The 25,669-nt window shown below is 48.8% G+C and overlaps 1 protein-coding gene across 4 annotated transcripts in view; it reads right to left on the bottom strand.

Moving 5' to 3' along the window:
- The window catches only part of Scn10a (sodium voltage-gated channel alpha subunit 10), a 91,307-nt gene that overhangs the window by 3,347 nt on the left and 62,291 nt on the right, over nt 1-25,669 (bottom strand). For 2 of the 4 annotated variants that reach the window (XM_052186979.1, XM_052186982.1), the window contains 10 exons: nt 25,450-25,590; nt 22,876-22,999; nt 21,506-21,660; nt 18,387-18,560; nt 10,111-10,233; nt 8,938-9,222; nt 7,001-7,054; nt 5,894-6,031; nt 4,925-5,029; nt 1,448-1,718 (listed from right to left, as the gene is read on the bottom strand). In XM_052186979.1, coding sequence (XP_052042939.1) covers nt 1,448-1,718; nt 4,925-5,029; nt 5,894-6,031; nt 7,001-7,054; nt 8,938-9,222; nt 10,111-10,233; nt 18,387-18,560; nt 21,506-21,660; nt 22,876-22,999; nt 25,450-25,590 — 1,570 coding nt within the window. Of the gene's footprint in view, nt 1-1,447; nt 1,719-4,924; nt 5,030-5,889; nt 6,032-7,000; nt 7,055-8,937; nt 9,223-10,110; nt 10,234-18,386; nt 18,561-21,505; nt 21,661-22,875; nt 23,000-25,449; nt 25,591-25,669 lie in introns of all 4 variants that reach the window. The other 2 variants (XM_052186980.1, XM_052186981.1) reach the window with 2 other exon arrangements.

Below are 25,669 nucleotides of genomic sequence, written 5' to 3'. Positions count from 1 at the left end.
CTGTTTTAACACTGGAGTCTGGGGTGGGGTTGGGGGTGGGGATGGGTTTCTGTCAGTCGTATGTAGATGCTGCCAGGTCGATAGCAAATCAATGGGAAATTAAAGCCACAGGTATGCTCTGACACAAGAAGGCGGTGGTCCCGGGTCCAACTGACCAGTGAATATTTGTGACTCAATACGAAGTTGGTGAGTCAGGATGTGTCCTGTGAAGAATCAAAGGTCAACTAAGTCACAAGGCCAGGGACAGTGTGACAGTCTTCACTGTCAGCTTGCCTGGATTCAGGATAACCTGGGTGACCCAGTTCAGGGTATGTCTCAGGACACGTCTGAAAAGTTCAGAATTTAGATCAGCCCTGAATGTGGTGATGCTGTCCCCTGGGCTGGAGTCCTGGGCTGAAGGGAAAGGACTCAGTGAGCTGACTGGAGCACGGTGTGACCATTAACCCTATGCCAGCCACCGTTGCTGCGGCCTTTCCCCCAAGGTGACTGCGTTCCTCATCCACTGGGAGCCTGAGCAGGTCAGTGTTCTCTCTTGAGTTGCTCTTGTCGGATGTCTGGGAGTCTCTTGGCTGTTGCTGTAGGGAGCTAGTCCTTTAGAGGAGCAGCACAGCCTGGTCTGAGTTTGCATTTACTCTGTAACTTGGCCTAACATGGCTAACCTCCGAGGCTCCGAGTTAAATGTCTAACGAGAGCAGTGAAGATCAGTGGCCCCAGCCTGGTGCTCAGAACTCAGTAAGTAGGCTGTTATAGCGGCCTCATTTCTCACCTCAGATCCCAACCCAGAACCACTGCACCCAAAATATAGAGGCTTCACTAACACCCAGCGCCTTTATGGCATTGATCTCAACGTGTGGACCTTCACATTTCGGTCTCCTGTGATGACAAGGCGAGACTCACTGATCATCTTCTTCTGGGAACATCCTGTGGGTATTTAAAGGCTGCTGCCTCTGAAGGCTGCACGCACTGGGCTCTCCTAACCTAGGCCATGTGCTAGAAAAACGTGAGCTGAGCCTAGTGAGATGGCTCCGTGGGTAAGGCCCTTATAAGTGGGGTACAGGAGCATGTACAGGAAATTCCGGTTGCTCTTGCAGCAAGACAGGAGGTGGCCCCAGAAGCTGTGGGCCAGCTAGCTTGGCAGAAAAACTCGGAGAACAGTCAGAGTCTTTGGCTCAAACAATGTGGAAGATGAGGGCTGACACCAGAGGAGTCTTCTGACCTCCACACGTACATCATCACACACACACACACACACACACACACATGAGAGAGAGAGAGAGAGAGAGAGAGAGAGAGGGGGGGGGAGAGAAAGGGGGGGGGAGAGAGACAGACAGACAGACAGACACAGAGACACAGAGAGAAAGAAGGGATTTTTTGAAAGGAACAGCTAAACAACCACAAGCAGGCACGAGCCCCTCCCCCCTCCCCCCAGTGCATAGCTGCCACTTACTCCCAATGGACAGAATCACCACAATGAAGTCGAACACATTCCAGCCGTTGGTGAAGTAGTACTGCCGGAGGGCGAACATCTTCATCACACACTCGCCCGTGAAGACGGCCACGAAGAACTGGTTGATTCTGCCCAGGACCTTTGTCTTCTCCTCGCTCTGGTCGTCCGTCTCCACCATCATAGTGATCATGTTGAGGCAGATGAGAACCATGATGACAATGTCAAATGCTTGCCTGGTCACGATGTCAAACACGAAGCCCTGGTACTTATTCTGAGGGAGAGAAGGAAGCCTCAGGCCAGGCTGTTCCTGCCTGCTGTATCCAACTCCTAGCCGTGAGGGCTCTTCAGGCTCCAATCTTTCTTACCCCATTCTTGCCCCTGCTGCAAGCTCTCCAGCCTGTGAGTTGACATGTGTGTAGTTTCTGCTAATTATTTGTCTATATCACCAAACTGCAGCCTCTCCAAGGGCAGTTCCTGTGTCCATCTTGCTAACAGTTCGAATTCTAGCATCTGCATAGTGCCCTTCATGCAGTAGTAGTTCCTCAAGAAATTGAGGGAATGGAAGATAGAATGAGTTAAATACCTTGACATTTAATACATAGCTAGCGTTTATTATATCTAACTCTGTATAGAGGCACTTACTGGATGGATACTGTGTCCAGAGTCCCACGTGTGCAGCTTACAAGGGTCTGGGAGAAGAGCCTGCCTTTGCTATACTAGGGTGCTTCTGGATGCTTTCAAGTGAGTGGGGCAAGTGCTCCTGTAAAGCTACTCCCTACTGATGCTTCACAGTGGGGGCAGGGTTGCTACCCTACTGGTTTAGAGCAGAGAATCAGACCAGAGAGGGCCAGGCTCTGTGTCTGTGTGTGAGTGGCTATTGGCTTAAGTCCTGGCGTGGGACGGGTATTGTCGAGCCACTAAGGTCTTCCGCGTCATCACTGAAAATGCAGAGAAAGAAGAGGCCCATTCATGGTTACATGACTTCTAATCAAACCATGCAAGCATCGGATTAGGGTAGGTATCCCAACTTTTGGCTGTTCCAAGCTCAGCCTGTGGGCGGGCTCATATCTCCATTACCCTCTGTGTCCTCAGAGACAGTGGAGAGTGATTGATAACATGGAAGCCTGGAGTCTATTATTTTCTCATAATGTGGAGTCTGTGAAACCTGCTCTTAGTGATTTCTATAAGCGAGAGCACTATAGAATAAAACCACTCAGTCTTGTAGAGCTTTTAGCTTTCCCAGCAGTTAAGACAAGATTCAGAATGTGGGCTTTACCAGAGGCAAAGGGGTGGGGTGCATACCTGGTTTGGAGAATCCTTTTGTGGTACTGTGTTAGCTCTGCCATGAGCAACGCCCACACAGTGTCTCAGCCAATGCTCTGCTTGGCTCACAGACACATCGGTGGAACAGTCTAGAGGCAGATGCCGGATGGAGAGAAAGCTGGTCCTGCGAGGACAGAGTGTTCGTGCAGCTGTCCTGGCAGGTGTGGAGGCCTCTGTGCCCTTCTGTTTGACCATCAGACTATTGACCCTACAGACCCTGAGCGACTGAATTTCCCTAGGAGTCTCACGCCGGGTGAAGGAATAGAAAGAAGACTAAAGCCTCGTGCCAGTCAAAGGGGAGCTTGTCTCCCAGGACGAGAGTTTTCAAACTGTTTTAGAAACTAGTCAGGCCACCTTGCAGGCTAGACTGGAGGTGAGTTAATGCTGGGTCAGTTACGGGCAGGACCACACGACCAGGCCCTTCTATGCACATCATATCTCCCACTCTTGATTCCAACCTAAAACTCGTATCAGGACTTGGAAGATAGACTTGGTTGCCCAGGATCTTTTTACTTCTTTATCTTTATTTGTGGCCATGTTGAATAATTTCCTTTCCTGGCTCTCTGTCTCACTTATCTCGTTACTTGGTGTTTTGAGGGTAGGAGGTAGAGTCCCACTTGTTAGGGCTGCCAGAGCCAGGCTTGTACCCTAAAATTTCCAGTGTCATTAGATAAAGTAGGAAAGATTCCCCTCATGTTTCCTTCTTGGTTCTAGACAGTAGGGAGGCTCAAGCTTATTTCACTGGGCAGGTGGTGCCAGGTTATGAGTGCTGGCCAGGGCACAGGCTGTGGACTGTGGGTCCTGGAGAGCAGCCTCGTATGGTCTGTGCTTAGACACAACTCTGACGGTTCCCCTAAGATTTAGAAGTGTTGTTGAACGTCCCCAACCTCGCCTCAGCTTCCCTTGATTAGGGAACGCAAGGCTAATGTGCACCAGCCTTGGACCACGATAAGAGGAGAGAGCCGTGCCTCCCCACTAAGATTACCAACATAGTCAATTAGTAGTTTAAGCTCTCTTCCAAACAGATGGAGGATCCCAGGGTTCTGGCACAGACCCAGGCAGTGAAGCTACTTCCCTCCTCAGGGCGGAGGGACACCCACCCTATGCCACCACTGGAGGATGTGGAGGATCCCAGCTGGGGCTTCACAGGAAGCAACGGTGTCCACCTACAATCCCCTCTCTGACCGTGTGGCCTGGAATTCCAACGGTAGCCCCATGCCTTCTTATCTACAGGGCGGTGTTTGAAATGGAGCCCACCTTATCCTGGGGATAGCGAGAGGAAGACACTCTAGCGGCCTGTGGGCTGCTTCATACGTGGTGGGAGGCTGGAGAGAAGCATCAGAAGCTTTGCTTATTCTAAAGAGTGGCTCAAGCACAGGACTCGGGTCCCCACAGGAGCTCAGCAATAGCGTGAGGCCAGTGTAGGCCGAGCTCAGCCGCTCGCTTCTTAACCTCTCACCTGGGTAGCACTGGCTGGGCGCAGCTCTCCATCTGAATCTTTTAACTTTGAGATTGTTCTTACCCACTGATGTGTGTGTACAGGTGCTTGTGCATGAGTGTATATAATATGATGTGTGTAAATGTGTGTGTCCATCTTCAGGAAGTCCAACACTTGCTCAGACTCACCCAAACCCAGCTGTCTTCATATTATGGGATTTTAAAGGCGCCCCCTGCCCTTCCAAGGCCTGGACCCCCCTCCCCCGTTCATTCCTGGTCCAATACTTGTGAACAGATTCTAGATGGCAACAGATCCATTCTCATTATGACACACAAAGTATGTTGAAGGTGACAGCTCTTCTCCCTGTAAATGTCCTGATGGCCTGGACTCACTTTAGTAACCCATATGAGGGCCACACCATGGGGTAGAAATTCTGTCCACCCTTACTTTTTTGTAATCTTTTCAAGGCCACAAATGAAGCCTAAGGTTGCTGGGTGATGCAGAACTCATCAGACGAGCTGGTCAGACGCACTCACAGAGCTGCTTTCACTCCATTTAAACTTCTCACTTTGGGGGCCTGGGAGCCTCATTGCTTCCACCTCTAAACTTGGCCCAGATCTCCCCCATACAGCACCGGCCAGGCTTCTGTTCAGCCCAGGCTTAGGCTGAATTAATTCTCAAACCTGCTCAGGGAGAGCGAAACCCAGGGGGCTCACCAGGGGCCGTGGGATGGGCTTCTGGGGTTTCTTGGACCCTAGCTTCTTCATGGCATTGTAGTACTTCTTCTGCTCCTCCGTCATGAAGATGTCCTGGCCCCCTAGGTAGAGGAGAGGGACCCACTGATGTTATTAAAATAGCAACACCCGAGTGTTCTGTATAGGAAGAATCATTCCAGCCTTCCTATCTCCTCTGTGGGAATCATCAGGGAATGTCTGCCCTGAAAGGGGATGGCCCATTGTAGACTCCCTGCCTGGGTTCGTTTCTACAGCCAAATGCTCCACCACAGTGCTATACCTATTAAAGACTCTGAGGTGAGCACCTGGATAAGAGCCAGTGCCTGGGTTTCTGAAGAAAGCTTGTTTCTTTCTGTTCTACAGTACTGAGAGTGGAGAGGGCCTGGGAACAGGGCTCTAGGAGAAGATGCAGGTACAACGGGAAGACGTTTTATACCTTTAACACTCATATTTTATATTCTAAATGTAGCTAAATAATTGAGATTAGGTTCCTAGGAAGCTACGGGAAGGGTGGAGGTCAAGAACCTCCCTTCCCAGAAGGCTAGGATTCTGAGAGTGCCTACCGGATTGGCCCTTCCTGAGCCATCCTGACTCTGTCCCTTGGGGGCTTAAAGCTCTAGGGTGGCAGGTGCTAGAGCTCTCTCCCTGTCAGAAGTTCTTAAGGCATCATCTGTGCTATGTGGCTCCAGCTTAGGAGGCCGAGGTCACTTTACTGGAGGATGGGAACCTTGGGGAGCTAACCCTGCAAATATAGATCCCCAAGCAGTAACTGCAGCAAGCACCAGACGGCAGTGAGGTCCAAACCCAAGGGTTGAATATCAGCTTGGTGCTCCAGACAGGAAGTGCTGTAAGTATCCCTGGCTTTTAGCCAGGAGGCCACAGCTGCTGGAGGGACGGGGAGCACAAGAGTCATTACTGCGGCGGCAGCGGACACACCGGAGGCCCACTTATCTTTTTTTTCTGTTGATTGAAGTTGTCAATTATGACCCCGACAAAGAGATTCAGCGTGAAGAAGCCACCGAAAATGATGAAGACAACGAAGTATATGTACATGTACAGGTTGTCCTCCCAGTTAGGCTGACTGTTGATCTGTGGTCAAACAAAACAGGAGATGCAACAAGGGTGTGAGGCTTAGATTCTCCTAAAAGTCAATGCTGAGACATGACCCTGGTTCTTTACCCATGAAGTGGGATTGAAGGGGCTGGGAAGAAGACGTAGGTAAGAAAGGCTGAAGGGGTATTATTAACTAGGCTGCTGCTGCTGCAGGCAACTGTACACACCCCACAGTGGGCCCACCAAGGAATAAGGAAGTGCAATGTTTGTCTAGGAACCCCTAATGAGAGTTGTCTAGAAATACCCACCCCTGTGCTGCTGGGAGAGGCCACTAAGCAAGATCTGATGAGCTGAGAAAGACTTCAAACAGAGGATGGGAATCCCAGAGGACTACAGGGGCTGAGGGGGACACTGGCGGTACATCAGTTGTGCCTACCATGACAGGAAGGGGCCCTTCTCGTCAGCATCACTACTGTTAGGGTTTGAACGTGGAATGTCTCCCACAGGTTCATTAGTGCTTGGATACTTTGTTCCTAGTTGAAAAGCTGGCTGAAAGACTTGAATTGTTTCCTGTCTACTCTACTTCCTGACTGGGACTGCAATGGGACCAGCTGCCTCCCTCTCTTGTTACCATGCCTTCCAGGCCACAGGGAGACCATATGGCTGTGAACTGTAGGCCAAAACAACATCTTTACATTGTTTCTTGTCAGGTGCTTGGTCATAGTAACAAGAAAAGTAACAAATCCAACCGCCTCTCCACAGCTGTGGACACTAGAGGTGAGTAGCAGACAGGCTGGCCAAGTCTAAGCACGCACAGAAGAGCCGGGCTAGTTGGGCTCAAAGACCCCAAAACACAGCAGCTGGATGCTGCCACAGAGATGGGCTGTGGGAAGCTGTGTGTGTGCCTGACTCTTATGGCACCAAGGCCTTTTAAACTTTATCACACAGAGAGTCGCTGCGCTGTGACAGATGCACAGCCGGGAAGGCACGGGAGCAGAGACTCACTTCTCCGGAATCGACAGCGGCGTACATAATGTCCATCCAGCCTTTGAAGGTTGCCTGGAAACAAGAAGGTGGAGGACAGTCAGCGTCTGTTCCTGTGCCTGGACCATCAGCTCTAAGGTGGCTCAGCAGGAAAGAGCAAAGGAAAGGAGGCCGGGGAGGAGAGAGCTCAGGTGGAGAGGGAAGAAAGGGAGAAGCCTGTTGGTGACTTGACTAACTTCACATGACTTCAGGTAATCCAGAACAGTGTCCAGTAATCCAGGAGCCGTGGAACTGCCTAGAATGTGGCTTGGTCTGGGACGCTACTTATCTAGTTATAGGGACAACAGGAACAGGCTGTTCTGTGCTCTGCTGGGCCGACATTTTCTCCATCATTTCCCCCCTGATGCACGTGACATAAGAATAAGAAAGACATCTGAAAGTGTGCCCACATCTCCTGTCTCCAACTTTAACATTCTGGTTTTGAAAGGTCAATGATTTTAAAGTGTATTTATTTATTTATTTATTTAAAAATCTAATTTATTCTTCTCTCATGTACTACATCCTGACTCCAATTTTCTTTTCTTCCTCCTGTTTTAGCACTCTGTGTTTGTGTGTGTGTGTGTGTGTGTGTGAGTGTGTGTGTGGTGTGTGTGTATGTATGGTGTGTGTGTATGTGTGGTGTGTGTGTGTGGTGTGTGTGTGTGGTTTGTGTGTGTGTATGTGTGGTGTGTATGGCGTGTGTGGTGTGTGTGTGCTTTGTGTGTGTGTGTGGTATGTGTGTGTGGTGTGTGTGTGCTTTGTGTATGTGTGTGGTGTGTGTGTGGTGTGTGTGGCGTGTGTGGTATGTGTGTGTGTGGTATGTGTGTGTGGTGTGTGGTGTGTGTGTGTGTGTGTGTGTGTGTGTGTGTGCTTGTTTTAATGCACATGCATGCAGAAGATAGAGGAAGCTGTCTAGCGTCCTTCTCTATGGCTGACTGCCTTACTCCCTTGAGGCATGCTCTCTAAGTGAATGGGAGGCTCGTGTTTCTTCCTCTAGGATGGAGGCCAACAAGCTCTCCTGATGTTCTGATTTCATACCCCCAGCTCTGGGGTTGGAGGCCAGTGCCAACAAGACCAGAATTTGACATGACAATGAGGATCTGAACTCAGGTCTTCATGCTTGCATAGCAAGTGCCTATAAGCCCTCTCCCCTCCTAGGTTTAGCATCCTTGAGATCTCAAAGGCAGATGTGCTTTGTAACGTATCTCAGGCATGAAGGAGACTTTGCTCTCTCCTGCCTGTTACAGCTTTGGATAGCTACTTGAATAACACATTTGTCCAGCTTTCTCATAAAGCTCCAGCTCTTGCATCCTGTCCTGACTCTAATCTCCAGGGGTTAAGCGCCGTCCCCGACAGACCACAGCTACGCAGAGGTTACTTGTTCCTTGAGTGCATGAACGGGGGGGGGGGGGGGGCGGTGAGTGGTTGGGGGGGGAGGAGGGGATAGGAACTCATAGGCGAATAAATGTGACAGATGTGTGAGTAACTGCAACCACGTTACAGTGCGCGCAGGCCCGGATGGAGGTGTAGACATAGGCAAGGCTTGAGCACACGTGACTGTTATCACCAATAGTGTCCATCACCGCAACAAACCCAATCAGCTGCATTGATTTAAAGCCCTGACCATGTGCCTGCTCTGTACACCCTATCAATCAGTCACAAGTCATCTCTCAGCATAGCCTCGTGGGTGGCCAATCTTCTTATTTTATTATCTCAGCTAGACTTAGCCAACAGTAGCCCTGTGAGCTCACACTCATTCACGAGGGCTTCTCATCTAGGACTGTCATCTGTGGAAATACAGAATGGCTTCGGTTCACACTCAGGACTGCCTCTTGTAGCATCTATTCGGTATCTTCTGGAAGACTCTGGAAGCTCCATTTACTAAGGAACAGAAAGGACAGACCTCAGACTTGACTCACCACCTGGAGAAGCGCGAGGTAGCCCATGGCAACGTTGTCGAAGTTGACTTTGACGTTAACCCAGAAGAAGTGGCCTGTGTTGTTTTGATTGTGACAGTCGGACTGGTTAGTTACGATTGTCGAATTCACAACGGAAAATGGATTGTTGCTGGTGTCGACGCATCTCGAAAACTTCCCGGCGAAGAGGTTCACGCCCATGATGCTGAAGATGAGCCAGAAGATGAGGCAGACGAGGAGGACATTCATTATGGAGGGGATGGCGCCCACCAAGGCATCCACCACTACCTGGTGGGAAACAGAGGAGGACCTGAAATCCCCAAATGTCACTTGTCTGTGCTTCTTCACACAAACCTGCGTGTGGAGACTGGAAGACAGCCTTCAGTGTCATCTTCAGGAATCCCACCCACCTCCTCTGAGTCTCTTATGACCTAGAACTCACCAGGTGGAGTAGGCTACCAACGAGTCCCAGGAATCCGCTCAACTCTACCTTCCCAGCTTAGATTATATGCATGCATCTTCGCCATGCCTGTCTTTTAAAATTATGCTTTGCCCATGGGGTCTGGGGCTTGAATTAGATCCTTATGTTTACAGGGTGAGCTCTGTGCTAACTGAGCCGTCTCTCCAGCGCACAGCTGATTTGAAAACTCCACTGTTATTTGCAAAGTTATGGTGATCACTTTGAAGCACTGGTGGTGGTAAGGTTGGGAGGAGACTGACAGCAGTAAAGGAAAGGGTGGGTGGAGAGAAAGCTGTAGGACATAAAGGCTGTGTCCAGAGGCAGGGACACCTTCAGGGGGACTCTGGCTGAGGTGCTGGGCAGAGGTTATCTCTACAATTGCATAGAGTGTCAGAGAAAAGGCTCCCTTGAAATGGAACAGTGAGACCAGAGAAGGGCCAGGACCCTTCCCTGAGGGCGTAAGGTCTGAGGCCTGGGGGTGGTGGCATTTGTGGGTGAGAAGAAAAGAGGTTCTTAAGATCAGACTTGAGGGAGACAAGAGAGTTAGATGACATAATGTCACCAGAGCCTGATCAGGAAGGGACAACACAGAGCTGATATCTGGAAGTGGGACCTGTCACTTTGGGTCAGTGATATGGAGGACATGGGGGTGGGGGGAGTCAGAGAAGGCTTATGAAATACTGCTAATCAGAAAGGTTCCAAAAGCAGGGTCTCACCCTCATGCCTTCAAATCGAGAAAGAGCCCGCAGTGGTCGGAGGGCACGGAGAGTCCGAAGGGCTTTGATGGATGCCACGTCTGAGTACTCAAGGATCTTTGCTATGAGGCTGGTCAGAGAGATCTGGTGCAGGCAGAGACCAAAGCATTATCCAAAGAATGTCATCTGGTGGAGAGAGACGGCAACTCTATGCCCAGCCTCCTCGTTCTTGCCTGCTCTGTCTCTCTAGCCCATTGTCCTGGCTCTGCCTTTTCCTGAACCCTTGAAAGTCCTTTTCTTTTACTGAATTAAAGTGTTTATGAGTATATTAATCAAACATAATACATTATATATAATTATACATATATTATTATATAGTATATTAATATATTATATGTACATTATACTCTATGTTATATATTATATTACACACACACACATATATATATATAAAATATTCACCTCCCATGATTCCCTGTTGTTTCCCTCATCTTCCCGATGACCCCTCCCTTCTCTAGTTAGGTCCTTTTTACTTCCATATCTTATTTTTAGAAGACCCAGTGAGTTTCATCTGGGCAGCTGATGTCCCTTCCCTGTGCCTGTTATAAACCTCATCATGGTGGTTTGAGTGTGAAATGTCCCCCACAGGCTCATGTATCTGCACACTTGGTCTCCAGCTGGTGATGCTCTTTGGGCAGGTTATGGACCCTTTAAGGGAAGAAGCCTTGCCAGAGGAAATGCATCCCAGAATCACTGGGGTCTGACTTTGGGACTTTATAGCCTTGCCCCACTTCCTGTTTTTCCCCTTAGAACAACCCCTGCTTCTTGAGTGAGGATGAAAAAGTGACCATCTAGTTTCCTGCTCCTGTGCCATGCTCCTCTGTGGTGATGGACTCCATCTTTCTGGATGAAGAAATGGCCCAAATAAACCAATTCTTCCCTAAGTTGCTTTGGACATGGAATCTTAACACAGCAACAGAAAAGTGACCAATACACTTATTTTGAGGGATTTAAAGTTCTTCTTCATTATATTTGCTTAGAAAATTGGATTGGAATGAATCCTGCTTGTATGTGTATGTTTAGGTTCCTCTTGGTGACCTGCTGGATTGGGACACTTTTGCCCTTTGTAAAATGAGAGTCAACTGGAAATTGGGGATTCAGGAGTCAGCTAGTTCTTACAGTGGGCAGTTGTCTGAGATCTAGCATCAGTGGACACTTGAAGCACAACCGAGCAATGAGTCCCACTTGGTCTGCCAGTTCTTTTTAGGTGGTACCCTGAGGGTAGCAAAGGACCCAGACTGTCATGGAAAAAAACAGTCTTCCCAGGAATCTCCAAGATGCTAGGAGTAATGTTCTTGGGACAAGCTCAGCTTGATGGGTCTGGGAGACAGGCCCACAAGATCCTGGTTGATGCCAAACTGAGGCTAGGCTTACCGGAGTACCTGAACTAGGACTCAAAACAAAGGGCTGACATGTAGCTCCTTGTGTCTGAAACAATACCCATTCTCCAAATGGGCAGTCTATTCTACTAGGCCAACAACAATCACGACAAACTGGATGGACCTCCTTCTAGCATCAATACAAGGCTGATACCATCAGGTACCCAGCTGTCTGTCTGTCTGAGGACAACAAGGTTTGGGCCAGTTTTATGTCAACCCTTTGCACATCCTCCAGGGAAGTATGTTTCCTGTTCATTTACAGACTGTGTTCTGCTTCTTTACTGTGGTTGTGATGAGACACCCAACAAAACACAGCCAAGGGGAGGAGGGGCTCATCGGGCTCCATCCCAAGCTACAACCCATCGGAGAGGTGGAACTCCAGCCGCATTACAGCACATCCCTAAACAGCAGAGAACCACGCAGGGATCTCTGTGCCATTGCTCACTGCTCCTGCTTGTCTGTCTTCACTGTTGGGCAGCTCCGAGGAGGCCAGCCCATGAAATGGGGCAGCACACACCCCAGGGTAGATCTTCCAATTCTAGTTGACAATCAAGGCAACCTCCTCCCAACCCCCAGACATGCCTATAGGCCAACTGGATCTAGTGAATTCCTCAGCTGAGACTCTTTTCCCAGGAGATCCCAGGTGGACATTTGAAACTGACCATTAGATTGGAACAGGAAGGGTGAAAAGATGGTGGACCACGAGAAGAAGAGGAGGATGGTAGATTGGTGCTTGGGCAGATAATGAAGGACAGGTGGATGGGTGGCTAAGTGACAGGCTATCGGGTTAGAAGGATGAGCCAAACAGTAGACAGAAGGGTTAAACAGCAGTGGGGGATGGACAGAAGGAAGAAGGGGAGGATGAAGGGAAGACAAAGTGAAGAGTGAGAAGGGATAGCTAGAAGGAAAAGGGGCGATGAGGAAGTCAAGATAGATGAACTCTTGGAAGGAAGGAAGGAAGGAAAGAAGAAAGGAAAGAAGGAAGGAAGGGAGGAAGGAAAGAAGGAAGGAAGGAAAGAAGGAAGGAAGGGAGGAAGGAAAGAAGGAAGGAAAGAAGGAAGGAAGGAAAGAAGGAAGGAAGGGAGGAAGGAAGGGAGGAAGGGAGGGAGGAAGGAAGGAAGGGAGGAAGGAAAGAAGGAAGGAAGGAAAGAAGGAAGGAAGGAAAGAAGGAAGGAAGGGAGGAAGGAAGGAAGGAAAGAAGGAAGGAAGGAAAGAAGGGAAAAAGGAAGGGAGGAAAGAAGGAAGGGAGGAAGGAAGGAAAGAAGGAAGGAAAGAAGGAAGGAAAGAAGGAAGGAAGGGAGGAAGGAAGGAAGGAAAGAAGGAAGGAAGGAAAGAAGGGAAAAAGGAAGGGAGGAAAGAAGGAAGGGAGGAAGGAAGGAAAGAAGGAAGGAAAGAAGGAAGGAAGGAAAGAAGGAAGGAAAGAAGGGAGGAAGGAAGGAAGGGAGGAAGGAAGGAAAGAAGGAAGGGAGGAAGGAAGGGAGGAAGGAAGGAAAGAAGGAAGGAAAGAAGGGAGGAAGGAAGGAAGGGAGGAAGGAAGGAGAGAAGGAAGGAAGGGAGGAAGGAAGGAAAGAAGGAAGGAAGGGAGGAAGGAAGGAAGGAATGAAGGAAAGAAGGAAGGAAGGGAGGAAGGAAGGAAAGAAGGAAGGAAGGAAGGAAAGGAAGGAAGGAAAGAAGGAAGGAAGGAAGGAAGGAAAGAAGGAAGGAAAGAAGGAAGGGAGGAAGAAAGGAAAGAAGGAAGGAAAGAAGGAAGGAAAGAAGGAAGGAAAGAAGGAAGGGAGGAAGGGAGGAAAGAAGGAAGGAAAGAAGGAAGGAAAGAAGGAAGGAAAGAAGGAAGGGAGGAAGGGAGGAAAGAAGGAAGGGAGGAAGGGAGGAAAGAAGGGAGGAAGGAAGGAAGGGAGGAAGGAAGGAAGGGAGGAAGGGAGGAAGGAAGGGAGGGAGGGAGGAAGGAAGGGAGGGAGGAAGGAAGGGAGGAAGGAAGGAAGGAAGGGGGAAGGAAGGGAGGGAGGAAGGGAGGGAGGAAGGAAGGAAGGGAAGAAGGGAGGGGGAAGGAAGGGAGGAAGGAAGGGAGGAAGGGAGGGGGAAGGAAGGGAGGGAGGAAGGAAGGGAGGGAGGAAGGGAGAAAGGAAGGAAAGAAGGAGAATGAATGGTAGAACAGATGAAAAGAGGGATGTGTGGAAAGAAGGACAGTCATATAGAAAAAAGACCCCCTCCTCTTCCTCCTTTCCCTCTTCCTCCTTTCCCTCTTCCTCCTCTCCATCCTCCTCCTCTCTCTTCTTCTTCTCTTGTCCCTCTTCCTCTTCTCCCTCCTCTCTTCTCCCTCCTCTTCTCCTTTTTTCTCTTCTTCTCCCCCTCCTCTTTTCTCTCCTCCTCTTCTCCCTCCTCCCTTCCTCCTCCTCCTCTTCTCCTTCTTCCTCCTCTTCTCCCTCCTCCTCTGCTCCCTCCTTCTCCTCTCCTTCCTCCTCCCCCTTTCCCTCCTCCTCTGTTTTTTTTTTTTTTTTTTTTTTTTTTTTTTTTTTTTTTTTTTTTGGAGACAGGGTTTCTATATAGCCCTGGCTATCCTGAAATTCATTAGGTAGACCAGGCTAGCCTCGAACCCACAGAGACCTGCCTGTCTCTGCCGCCTGAGTGCTTGGATTAAATGTGTGTGCCACTACACCCAGCTTAAGAAGAGACTTTAAGTTGTTTATCAGCTGTAGGAGTTATCTAGTGGAGTTTTTTGGGTTACTTAGGTAGACTATCATGTCATCTGCAAATAATGATAGTTTGACTTCTTCCTTTCCAATTTGTATCCCTTTGACTTCATTATGTTGTCGAATTGCCTGAGCTAGTACCTCAAGTACAATATTGAAAAGATAAGGAGAAAGGGGGCAGCCCTGTCTAGTCCCTGATTTTAGTGGGATTGCTTCAAGTTTCTCTCCATTTAGTTTGATGCTGGCTACCGGTTTGCTGTATATTGCTTTTACTATGTTTAGGTATGGGCCTTGAATTCCTCTTCTTTCCAAAACTTTAAGCATGAAAGGATGCTGAATTTTGTCAAATGCTTTTTCAGCATCCAATGAAATGACCATGTGGTTTTTTTCTTTGAGTTTGTTTATGTAGTGGATTGCATTGATGGATTTCTGTATATTGAACCAACCCTGCATTCCCGGGATAAAGCCTACTTGATCATGGTGGGTGATCGTTTTGATGTGTTCTTGGATTCGGTTGGCAAGAATTTTATTGAGTATTTTTGCATCGATGTTCATAAGGGAAATTGGTCTGAAGTTCTCTTTCTTTGTTGGATTTTTGTGTGGTTTTGGTATCAGCGTAATTGTGGCTTCATAGAAGGAATTGGGTAGTGTTCCTTCTGTTTCTATTTTGTGGAATAATTTGAAGAGTATTGGTATTAACTCTTCTTTGAAGGTCTGATAGAATTCTGCACTGAAACCATCTGGTCCTGTGCTTTTTTTGGTTGGAAGACTTTCTATGACTCCTTCTATTTCTTTAGGCATTATGGGACTGTTTAGATGATCTATTTGGTCCTGATTTAATTTTGGTATTTGGTATCTGTCAAGGAAATTGTCCATTTCCTCCAGATTCTCCAGTTGTGTTGAGTATAGGCTCTTGTAGTAGGATCTGATGATTTTTTGGATTTCCTCAGTTTCCGTTGTTATATCTCCCTTTTCATTTCTAAGTTTGTTAATTTGGATACTTTCTCTGTGCCCTTTGGTCAGTCTGGCTAAGGGTTTATCTATCTTGTTGATTTTCTCAAAGAGCTGATAAACAACTTCAGCAAAGTGACAGGTTATAAAATCAACTCAAGCAAGTTAGTGGCCTTCCTATACTCAAAGGATAAGCAGGCTGAGAAAGAAATTAGGGAAATGACCCCCTTCACAATAGCCACAAACAGTATAAAGTATCTTGGGGTGACTCTTACCAAACATGTGAAAGATCTGTATGACAAGAACTTCAAGACTCTGAAGAAGGAAATGGAAGAAGACCTCAAAAAATGGGAAAACCTCCCATGCTCATGGATCGGTAGAATCAATATAGTTAAAATGGCCATTTTGCCAAAAGTAATCTACAGATTCAATGCAATACCCATCAAAATTCCAACTCAATTCTTCACAGAGTTAGAAAGAGCAATTATCAAATTCATCTGGAATAACAAAAAACCCAGGATAGCTAAAACTATTCTCAGCAACAAAAGAAAGTCTGGGGGAATCAGTATCCCTGACCTCAAGCAATACTACAGAGCAATAGTGTTAAAAACTGCATGGTATTGGTACAGTGACAGGCAGGAGGATCAATGGAACAGGACTGAAGATCCAGAAATGAACCCACACACCTATGGCCACTTGATCCTCGACAAAGAGGCTGAAAACATCCAATGAAAAAAGATAGCCTTTTCAACAAATGGTGCTGGTTTAACTGGAGGTCAGCATGCAGAAGAATGCGAATTGATCCATCCTTGTCTCCTTGTACTAAGCTCAAATCCAAGTGGATCAAGGACCTCCACATAAAGCCAGACACTCTGAAGCTAATAGAAAAGAAATTGGGGAAGACCCTTGAGGACATTGGTACAGGAAGAAAGTTTCTGAACAGAACACCAATAGCATATGCTCTAAAAGCAAGAATTGACAAATGGGACCTCATAAAATTACAGAGTTTCTGTAAGGCAAAGGACACGATTAAGAGGACAAATTGGCCACCAACAAATTGGGAAAAGATCTTCACCAATCCTACATCAGATAGAGGGCTAATATCCAATATATATAAAGAACTCAAGAAGTTAGACTCCAGAAAACCAAACAACCCTATTAAAAATGGGGTACAGAGTTAAACTAAGAATTCTCACCTGAAGAACTTCGGATGGCGGAGAAGCATCTTAAAAAATGCTCAACTTCATTAGTCATTAGGGAAATGCAAATCAAAACAACCCTGAGATTTCACCTTACACCAGTCAGAATGGCTAAGATTAAAAATTCAGGAGACAGCAGGTGTTGGAGAGGGTGTGGAGAAAGAGGAACACTCCTCCACTGCTGGTGGGGTTGCAAATTAGTACAACCACTCTGGAAATCAGTCTGGCGGTTCCTCTGAAAACTGGGCACCTCACTTCCAGAAGATCCTGCTATACCACTCCTGGGCATATACCCAGAGGATTCCCCACCATGTAATAAGGATACATGCTCTACTATGTTCATAGCAGCCCTATTTATAATTGCCAGATGCTGGAAAGAACCCAGGTATCCCTCAACAGAAGAGTGGATGCAAAAAATGTGGTATATCTACACAATGGAGTACTATTCAGCCATTAGAAACAATGAATTCATGAAATTCTTAGGCAAATGGATGGAGCTAGAGAACATCATACTAAGTGAGGTAACCCAGACTCAAAAGGTGAATCATGGTATGCACTCACTAATAAGCGGATATTAACCTAGAAACCTGGAATACCCAAAACATAATCCACACATCAAATGAGGTACAAGAAGAATGGAGGAGTGGCCCCTTGTTCTGGAAAGACTCAGTGAAGCAGTATTCAGGAAAACCAGAACGGGGAAGTGGGAAGGGGTGGGTGGGAGGACAGGGGGAGAGAAGGGGGCTTACGGGACTTTCGGGGAGTCGGGGCCTAGGAAAGGGGAAATCATTTGAAATGTAAATAAAAAATATATCAAATAAAAAAAATTAAAAAAAAAAAAAAGAAGAGACTTTAAGGTGACCAGGACTGGAAAACAATGACCACTATACAATCGAAGTCTCTCAGCGGGTGACAAGCCAGAAGACAACAGTTCCCTCTTATTTGTGAGTAATTCTTTCATGCACAGAACTGTCCCCAGCGTCTTCGATTTCAGCCCTCTCAGTGAGTCGCCGTGTCACTGTGGCCGGATGCCACTGGCTCAATGGCATCAGGAAAGAAGGAAGTTGCATGCAGGCCTGTTACAGAGGAATTGCCAACCTAGGCTAGACAGAATGTTCTGTCCTGGAGCCCAGCCAGGTTCCGGAGGCAAATACCAGGCGCTGTTGTTTCCTGACATCGCTGATGTGCAAGGCCCTGGTGCAGGTGCCTGCTGAAGAAGGGAGGCAGAGACAAACCGCCCGTGGCTTACTCTGCTCACAGGCACCCTCAGCTAGACAGCCGTGAGCAAGGAACACAGCATGGCATGTTGAAAAGGAGATGGTCTGCAGAGAGGCAGAGCAGTGGGGCCGGTTAGCCACGGAGTGACGGTGCTCGTGTGTGGGGCTTGTAGCCCGTGCACTGAGGGTCACAGGGGTTAGCAGTCAGGTGACAAGAGTCCCTACAGAGGAGTTCCAGTAGGACCTTCTGCTGCTTTTGCTGCTACCAGAGAGGAGCCAGTGCTCTCAGCTCAAAGGTTCACTGCCACAGCTGCACCTTGGAAATAACTGGAAGCTTCTACTAATACTGATGCCTGGAGCTGGCCCAGGACCAGTAAGGCCAGAATCTCCCAGTGTCCAGGATGCCCAGGGTGGTTTTTAAAAGTACCACGGGTATCTTTAGCCCAGTCATGGAGACCATGAAGCTAGCAGGCACACGGGTTCTGTTTGAAGACTGCAGTGCTCTGAGATCCAGAGACCTGGCGGTGGGTGAACGAACACAGAAGCCTGGATGCCCACATTGTCTCCTGTAATAGCTTTACTTAGCAGAAGCCGGAGACCTGTAGACTCATCCGAAGGTCACCATGGTGTCTGAATTGTGAGCTTCCTGGAACTTCCCACCCACTGACATGCAATGTTATCCTGACTTCTCACTCAGTGCTCAAAGCGGCCCCCGAGAGACAACCAATCAACCTTGCATCTGTTCTAGCCGTAGCCACCTGCCTCTGGTGAGATTCCCACCTCCACCCCCACAGCACTCACATTCACGATGAGGAAGTCCAGCCAGCACCAGGCGTTGGTGAAATATTTTTTGAAGCCATAAGCTACCCACTTGAGCAACATCTCGAATACAAAGATGAAGGTGAACACTCTGTCAGTGTACTCCAGCATGGACTGCACTCGGGGTTTTTCTTCCAGGTAGTTATCCTCAAAGGCCTGCAGAGAAGGGAGGAGAATGACCAGGGTCACCAGAGTCCTGACCTATAGCGAGGATCCGCCCACCCTACCCACAGCCTCTGGGGAACAGCCTCAGCAGGAAAGTGGAGGTGGCAATGTGGGACATAAAAGAGACTTGGCAGCCCACAGGGACATGGAGCCCTGATACTACACGGGGCTGTTGGGTACAAGTGAGAAAGGAAACCTCAAGCTGGATTTTGGAAGCAAACCAAAGAGATGTTTCACAATGACTTATTTTAAAAGTAAAAGTATAGAGGGATATCTGCAGGCAGTCTGCAAAACAGGAAAGAATTGCCAAAAAACTTCTGAAAGTGAGCTTTTTATTTGATGGGTAATCAAGGAAATGCAAATAAAAAAGAGACGCCAATTTTTCCTTTTATCAGAGGCAAAGACGAGAGAGAACAGACACAGTCCCAGCGCTGGCGTGTCCGTTGGGTATTCCCTCTCAGGGATGATGGATGGAGTGAAAGACAGCCGGGCTCCAGGAGCCAAATAGGTGTCAGGAAGCTAGTCAACTTATCTGAAAGGCTATGCTAAAGACACGGGTGCTACCAATGTCTGCACGACCTCAGTCCCCAGCTGCTGGGAGCAGCCTCGCGGTTTGGATCAAAATGAATGCACTTTGGGGAGTGTTTAATGGGTCAGATGCCCACCAGGACAGTCCAAGGCATTCTCAGGGAGCCTTGGGGTTTATATGTTTGTCTCCATGTAGGACAAGTCTGTGATGCCCTTGGATGGTCAAGGCACCCCCCCCCCCGGGATCAGCTGAGGCTGGACACCGTCTCTCAGCTCCTTCCCCTGCCCCACCCTGCTTCCCTTCTGTGCTTCATGCACAGGTCCTCCTTGATAAGCTGATGGACCAAGAGACATGGCCTCAACATCTGGACCAAGCCTAAGCTAGACAGGCATTCATAAATCTCCAACAACCATTCTGCATCTTTGGGCATCGCTCACTATCTCTGTCTGTTACTCGGTGTTCTTGACAACTATTAACTATCCCTGACAATCATTAACTATCCCTGACAATCATTAACTATCCCCGACAATCATTAACTATCCCTGACAGCCATTAAATATCTCTGATCATCATTCAGTATTACTCAGTATTTCTGGCAATCATTCGACATCTCTGATCGTCATTCAAAAACCTCCAAAAAGTATTCAATATCTCCAAGGTAGTGCTGAAGATGCGCTGTCCGAGTGAAGTGTGAATATAGGTGCTAATTGAACAAATGAGGGGGCGCATTCCTATGATGTCGTGGCCGTTAAGTGAGTTTGCATGAGCATATTTCCTGAGGAAATTTCCTGAGAAATCATAGAATGCACACATACATTTATTTTATAACAATTATATTCTATGCATGAAAAAGCTGGGAAGAACCACACCAAAGTGTTTTCAAAGTGAGTTTCTCTTTGAGTGACAGGAAAATGGCTAATTTTCCCCCCCTTTACCTTTTTTTTTTTATATAATTTCCGAGGGTGTTTTTTTTTTTCCATTTTACTTTGTCAGATGAAAATTCATGTTGTTGTTGTTTTATTTTTTTTAAAGCACTCAAAGTAAAAGCATAAAGAAGCCTAAATTTGGTGCATGTCTGTTTGGTCCCATAGGAAAAAGAGCCAGGGATTGCAGGGAAGTTGCTGGCGGTGGGCCTGGGGCAGAACAGCTGTTTCAGGATTTGAGTGCTCTCTTGGGAACAGGGAGGCTGGCACTAGACTGTAGCGAGAGGAGAGAGGAGGTTGCAGCAACGGGGTTCAGAGAACAAAGAAGGGGTCCCTTGGGGGGAAGGCCTGTGGGAAGACGGGAGCTGTAAGGTGTTGGGGAAGGGACCCACTTAGCAACTTTGGCCATTCCTCTTCCCTTCCCCTCCGGACACCTGTTCCTTCCAGATGTGCCTCCTTACAGCCAAGAGGCTGTACACTGAACAACTCTGGCTCTCCTGGGCAGTCTGTCTGGCATTTAGTCAGTTCTCAGGCATTCAGTGGACTGTTTTCTTTTTAGAGAGCAAATGACACAGGACAAGCAAGACAAACGGACACAGACATGGGTAGAGCTGCAGGAGAGCGGGGCTCTAGTCCCAGATCCTAAACAGATTAGCTTGGGCCGCAGCCATGCCTTTGGTACCAGCATTCTCCTGTATGAAGCACGGCCAACTAGGGACAGGAAGTCCCTTCTGGTGTCTGTGACTACATTGCTTAATTAGGATAGGCACTCGATGCTGCTTTAAGCCTAAGTCCATGGGAAGAGGGCTTCTTTCCTCGTTCTCCGGGCTTAGCCTTTGGCCAATACCTTTGGGAGCATCTCAGATCCTACCCCCCAACACCCTGCTATTCAGCGTGGCTCTTGGCTGCCAGTGTCAGCCTCCAGCTTCAGCTTGCTGGAGATGCAAGTTCTCGGGTTCAGTCACCAAGTTCTCAAACTGGGCCTATGTTCCCACAAGCTTTCCAGATGCCCAGACGTGAGGAGATGATGCTTGAAGGAACCGTGAGATCTGAAGAAGGAGCAGGCATGCGGTTTGTTAAGATAAGAGAAGATGGCCTTGATCTTCAGGAAAAGGCTCTGAAGATCAGGGGGTAGAAAACCAAGGGTTTAGGGATCCACTATGGGTGAAGTTAGGTTTTGCTACTGCCTAGCATTGGGAGAGTCCTCTGACCGGTCCAGTCTTAGTTTTTCCATCTGTTAAGTGGGAGACAAGTTCTCATTGCTTGAACAGTTTGTATCTAGGTTTAGAATACCATGTGAGGGGTGCTGAGTGCTTCCCATGAGGTGAGCGGGGCTAAAGCTCTCCTCCATCTGTAGCTGGCGACTTTTAGCTCAAACCGTGGGGGCAGCCCACACCGAGGCAGCTCCGGCTCCAAAGACTTTAGATGGAAGCCCAGGCCAGCTGGAGGCCATTGAGGCAGGAACCCCACTTCCTCCTCCTTACCAGCGCTCCACTGCTGAGCAGGATCATGAAGATGATGAAACTCTCAAACCAGCTGTGCTCCACAATGCGGTAGCAGGTTTTGCGCAACTGCCAGCCTGTGGCCCAAGGAAACTTACTGGTGTTCACTTTGCAGCAGGGACAGCGGCGAGTGCAGCCTGGGGGCGGGGGCACAGATGGTGGGAAGGGCCCTGGTTAGCTTTAACTGTTAATGACTTAATGGGCAGACTCAGCCCACCGTGGGCGGCACCCTTCCCTAGGCAGGTGGTCCCAGACTTGGAAGAAAGCAAGCTAAGTGTGAGCCTGTGATGGAGGGCAAACAGCATTCCTTCGTGGTTTCTGCTTCAAGTCCTCCTTAAGCTCCCTGCCCCGACTTCTCTCAGTGGTGACTTGGAAATCAAATAAATCCTATTCGCACCTCGGTTGCTTTTAATCACAATGTTTTTTGTTTGTTTGTTGTGTTGTGTTTTTTTTCCTGCAGCACAGAAGGTAAACTAGAATAGATAGTGACGGATAATGCAATAGGATGTCGCTCTGGTCTGTAGTGAAACCTTTGTGCTGGGAAATGCATTTCCGCACCATTGGGGAAGAGTCTTTTTCTGGAACATAAGAGGAGTGGCCCCTCCCAGCTCATCTTCCCGATCTAGACCATTAGGGGTCCCTCTCATCATGGCCTTGATATTCAAATGCCCTCCCTAGGTTCCTTCCTTAATATACATGAGTCTAGATGTCTCCTTATGCTCACAGATCCCTGAAAGCCTGATAAATCCTGAGTCCTGAATTTGATGGCACTGGGAGGCTATAGCCTGACCCATGCAGGACTGAGCCCCCACAGGCCTGGGTGCGGCTTAGCTAAAGTGGAAGCAGAAACTCAATGGAATGCTGCTCCCATAATTTCTACTTATTCAAAGCCACCAAGGCCATACTCACCGTCATAGTAGGAAGTATCTGTCCATTCATCCATCATACAAGTGTCTATGGAGAATGTAATGGGCCTCGCTTTTTGTAAATACTATGGAGGAAAGTGGATCAATATAGACCCACTTTATAGGATAACACTAAAGATTTAAGGGAGCAGACACCCATGGCCCTTCTGGGGGTCCTTCACATCCCCAATCAGTTCACAGTGACACCAATATGGTATCCTTTCCCCCTTTCACACTCAAGTGGCCTGGTTTATAATCTCACAAGGTATTCCCGAGGGTGAGGAGAGGGGGGAGGCACAATGCGCTCTGACTGTCGTGAGCCTGTTTGTTTGGTTCCCGTGGATGCCAGGTCATGGTTCTGGACACAGAGGCACTTAGGTCAGTGTTGGGCGAGGTGGATGCTGACCCTGAGTAACATGAGGACAGGGTGGTCCGTGTCTCTTGTACCTTCTGTGAAACAGTCATCAGGTTCGTCCAGGTCATCTGCCAGCTCGGGGATCTTCCTCAGGATCTCCTCTGGGTCTGGGCAGTCCACTGTGCTGCCCTCGGAGGAGCTTGTGTCATCCACTCCCTGTGGGGCAGAGGCTGGGGCAGTGAACGTGGCTCTTTGAAGACCCTGGCACATCTGTACATAGTCACTGCCTGTCTGGTGGGGGCTGGGATCCTCGAAGGCCGAGGTAAGGCCCTGCAGGGCCCAGGCTCTGCTGTCTGCTGCTTTGGCATCCTCGTGTGTTTGGGACTCGACACCTCAGGCCAGGACACGGATGCTCCCTGTGGAGCCCTGTGGCTTGGCCGAGCCAGGATGTAAACCTCCGGGCCGTGATGGAGTGCTGGCAATGGCCCGAGACGCCATAATTACATCCATAAAGATGCTCAGCTTTCAATGCACTTGAATATTTAATTGGGCAGCTGTGTTGTGGGGCCCTGCCGTCCTCCCAGCAGCACTGGCCTGTAATGTCTCCAGACGAATTCAATTAGGAGCCAGTGCTAGTGAACCTGATCGCTTGGCTAATGGAGCCAAATGGTAGGGAGGGACCCCATCCATCACTGACAGGCCCCTCCCTGCCTGGCCAGGGTCATGGCCCAGAAAACAAAAGCAAAATGAAAACCTATGATCAGAAGTTATGTACCGGAAGCAGAGGTCCTCCGAACAATTTCGAAGGGACAGGACGCCCATGTGCAGAATGTCACAACCCCCACCCAAAGTGCATCACAGTTCACTCTGTTATCTTAGTTTGCTGCGGTCAGCCTTGCCTGGGCTCAAAGCCAGGAGCTGACATTCCTCACACTGAAGGGCTTGATAAGTCGTGTGCGTGGGTGAACTGTGTTCGTCTTATCTTGGCCAAGTCCAGTGGCTGTCACACAGCTGCACTCGGGGCCGAGGTGTCAAGTTAAAGTCCTGAGTTTCTTGCAGTGGCAGCAAAATCACTAAATATCTGGAGCTTGTGTGCATGTGTGCATGTGTGCGTGTGTATGTCACATGTGTAAGGGACTGTGTGTGAGTGCATGTGCTCTCCACCAAAAGCAGGGTCTCCCACTGAATGTGGAGCTGGGACACAGAACATGGACTTGGCTACAATGACTGGCCATGGAGTGCCAAGGATCCCCTTGTCTTCGCCCCTTTCCCCACAGCACTGGGATCATAGTGGTGCACTACCAAGCCCGGCGTTTTACTTGGGGTCTGGGGGTACAGAGTCAGGTCCTTGTGCACGCCCACCAAGCACTTTACTGACTGAGTCATCTTCCTGCCCCAAGACGCTGACTCCTAACAGACGTCTCTTTGCAGAGACGCTCTCCCCCAGGGCTTGTAAGTGACACCACGGTTTATTTTTACCTCCCCCAGCATCCTGCAGCTGAGTGTTCTCCCTGCTTGGTTTTTGTGAGGCTGTCAGTTCGCTCTGCACCTGTAGACAGCCTCCTTCCACCCTAGGCTGCTTTTGGTGAGAGAGAATGATGTGGACAAAAGACGGAGGGGGGCATCCCCGGGAAGGCTCCCCCGCCCAGGGAACACCTCCGACTCTCCTCTCACTGTTGTCTCTGGAAGATTACCTGACTCTCATTGTTCACGGTCTTTTGTCCCCTTCTCCTTGGCTGTCATTTTCTGGGCACTTACTCCATTTCAGACAGGAACTGAACATTTGACGAACAGCTTCTCATCTAGGCTTCCAAATAACCTTTCCAAATCGGCACTGCACGCAGTCCTACAGAGGCACGGCTGCATGGTTCTATATAGGCACTGCACACAGCTCTATACAGGCACTGCACACAGCTCTATATAGGCACACACACAGCTCTATATAGGCACTGCACACAGCTCTATATAGGCACTGCACACAGCTCTATATAGGCACTGCACACAGCTCTATATAGGCACTGCACACAGCTCTATATAGGCACTGCACACAGCTCTATACAGGCACTGCACACAGCTCTATATAGGCACACACACAGCTCTATATAGGCACTGCACACAGCTCTATATAGGCACTGCACACAGCTCTATATAGGCACACACACAGCTCTATATAGGCACTGCACACAGCTCTATATAGGCACTGCACACAGCTTTATATAGGCTCTGACACAGCTCTATATAGGTACGTACACAACTCTATATAGGCACTGTACACAGCTCTATATAGGCACACACAGCTCTATATAGGCACTGACACAGCTTGATATAGGCACTGCACTCGCTCTATATAGGCACACACACAGCTCTATATAGGCACTGCCACACAGTTCTATATAGGCTCTGCACACAGTCCTATAGATGAAGACATAGAGGTTTGGAGAGCGGGAGTGGGCCCAGGTCCTACAGCCTGGGGGACCCACACTCTCTTCCTATCCTCACACCTATCCAGGGGTGAGGTTCAGCCATGTATCATGGTGTGATTCACCAGAGGGTAGCAGATGGTCCTGCAGTGGGGTGCAGCCTTGTCCAGTCGGCGCCCTCCTATAGTTCCCTCCTGACAGCATCCGGCCAGCTGTTGGACCTCTCTAGGGAGCTCACATACCTACCTCGGCAGGGACCTGAGGGCTGTCCTTCCTCTTCCATCTCTCCCCCAGGTACGGAGCCAGGTCCTCAGAGGACATCCCGGAGGCTGGGCTTTGGGCTGTCTGGTGGTCTTCACACTTTTGGACTTGCGACAGCTGCTCCTGCTGATGAGAGAGGGCCCGTCTGGGAAACTGAGTCAATTTGATCTCTTCCGAATTGGAAGAGCTTTTGCACGTGACAGGC

Source organism: Apodemus sylvaticus, chromosome 7 (assembly GCF_947179515.1).
Source record: "Apodemus sylvaticus chromosome 7, mApoSyl1.1, whole genome shotgun sequence".
Classification (NCBI taxonomy): domain Eukaryota; kingdom Metazoa; phylum Chordata; class Mammalia; order Rodentia; family Muridae; genus Apodemus; species Apodemus sylvaticus.
Note: the sequence above shows the minus strand (reverse complement) of the source record. Positions and strands in the feature narration are given on the sequence as shown.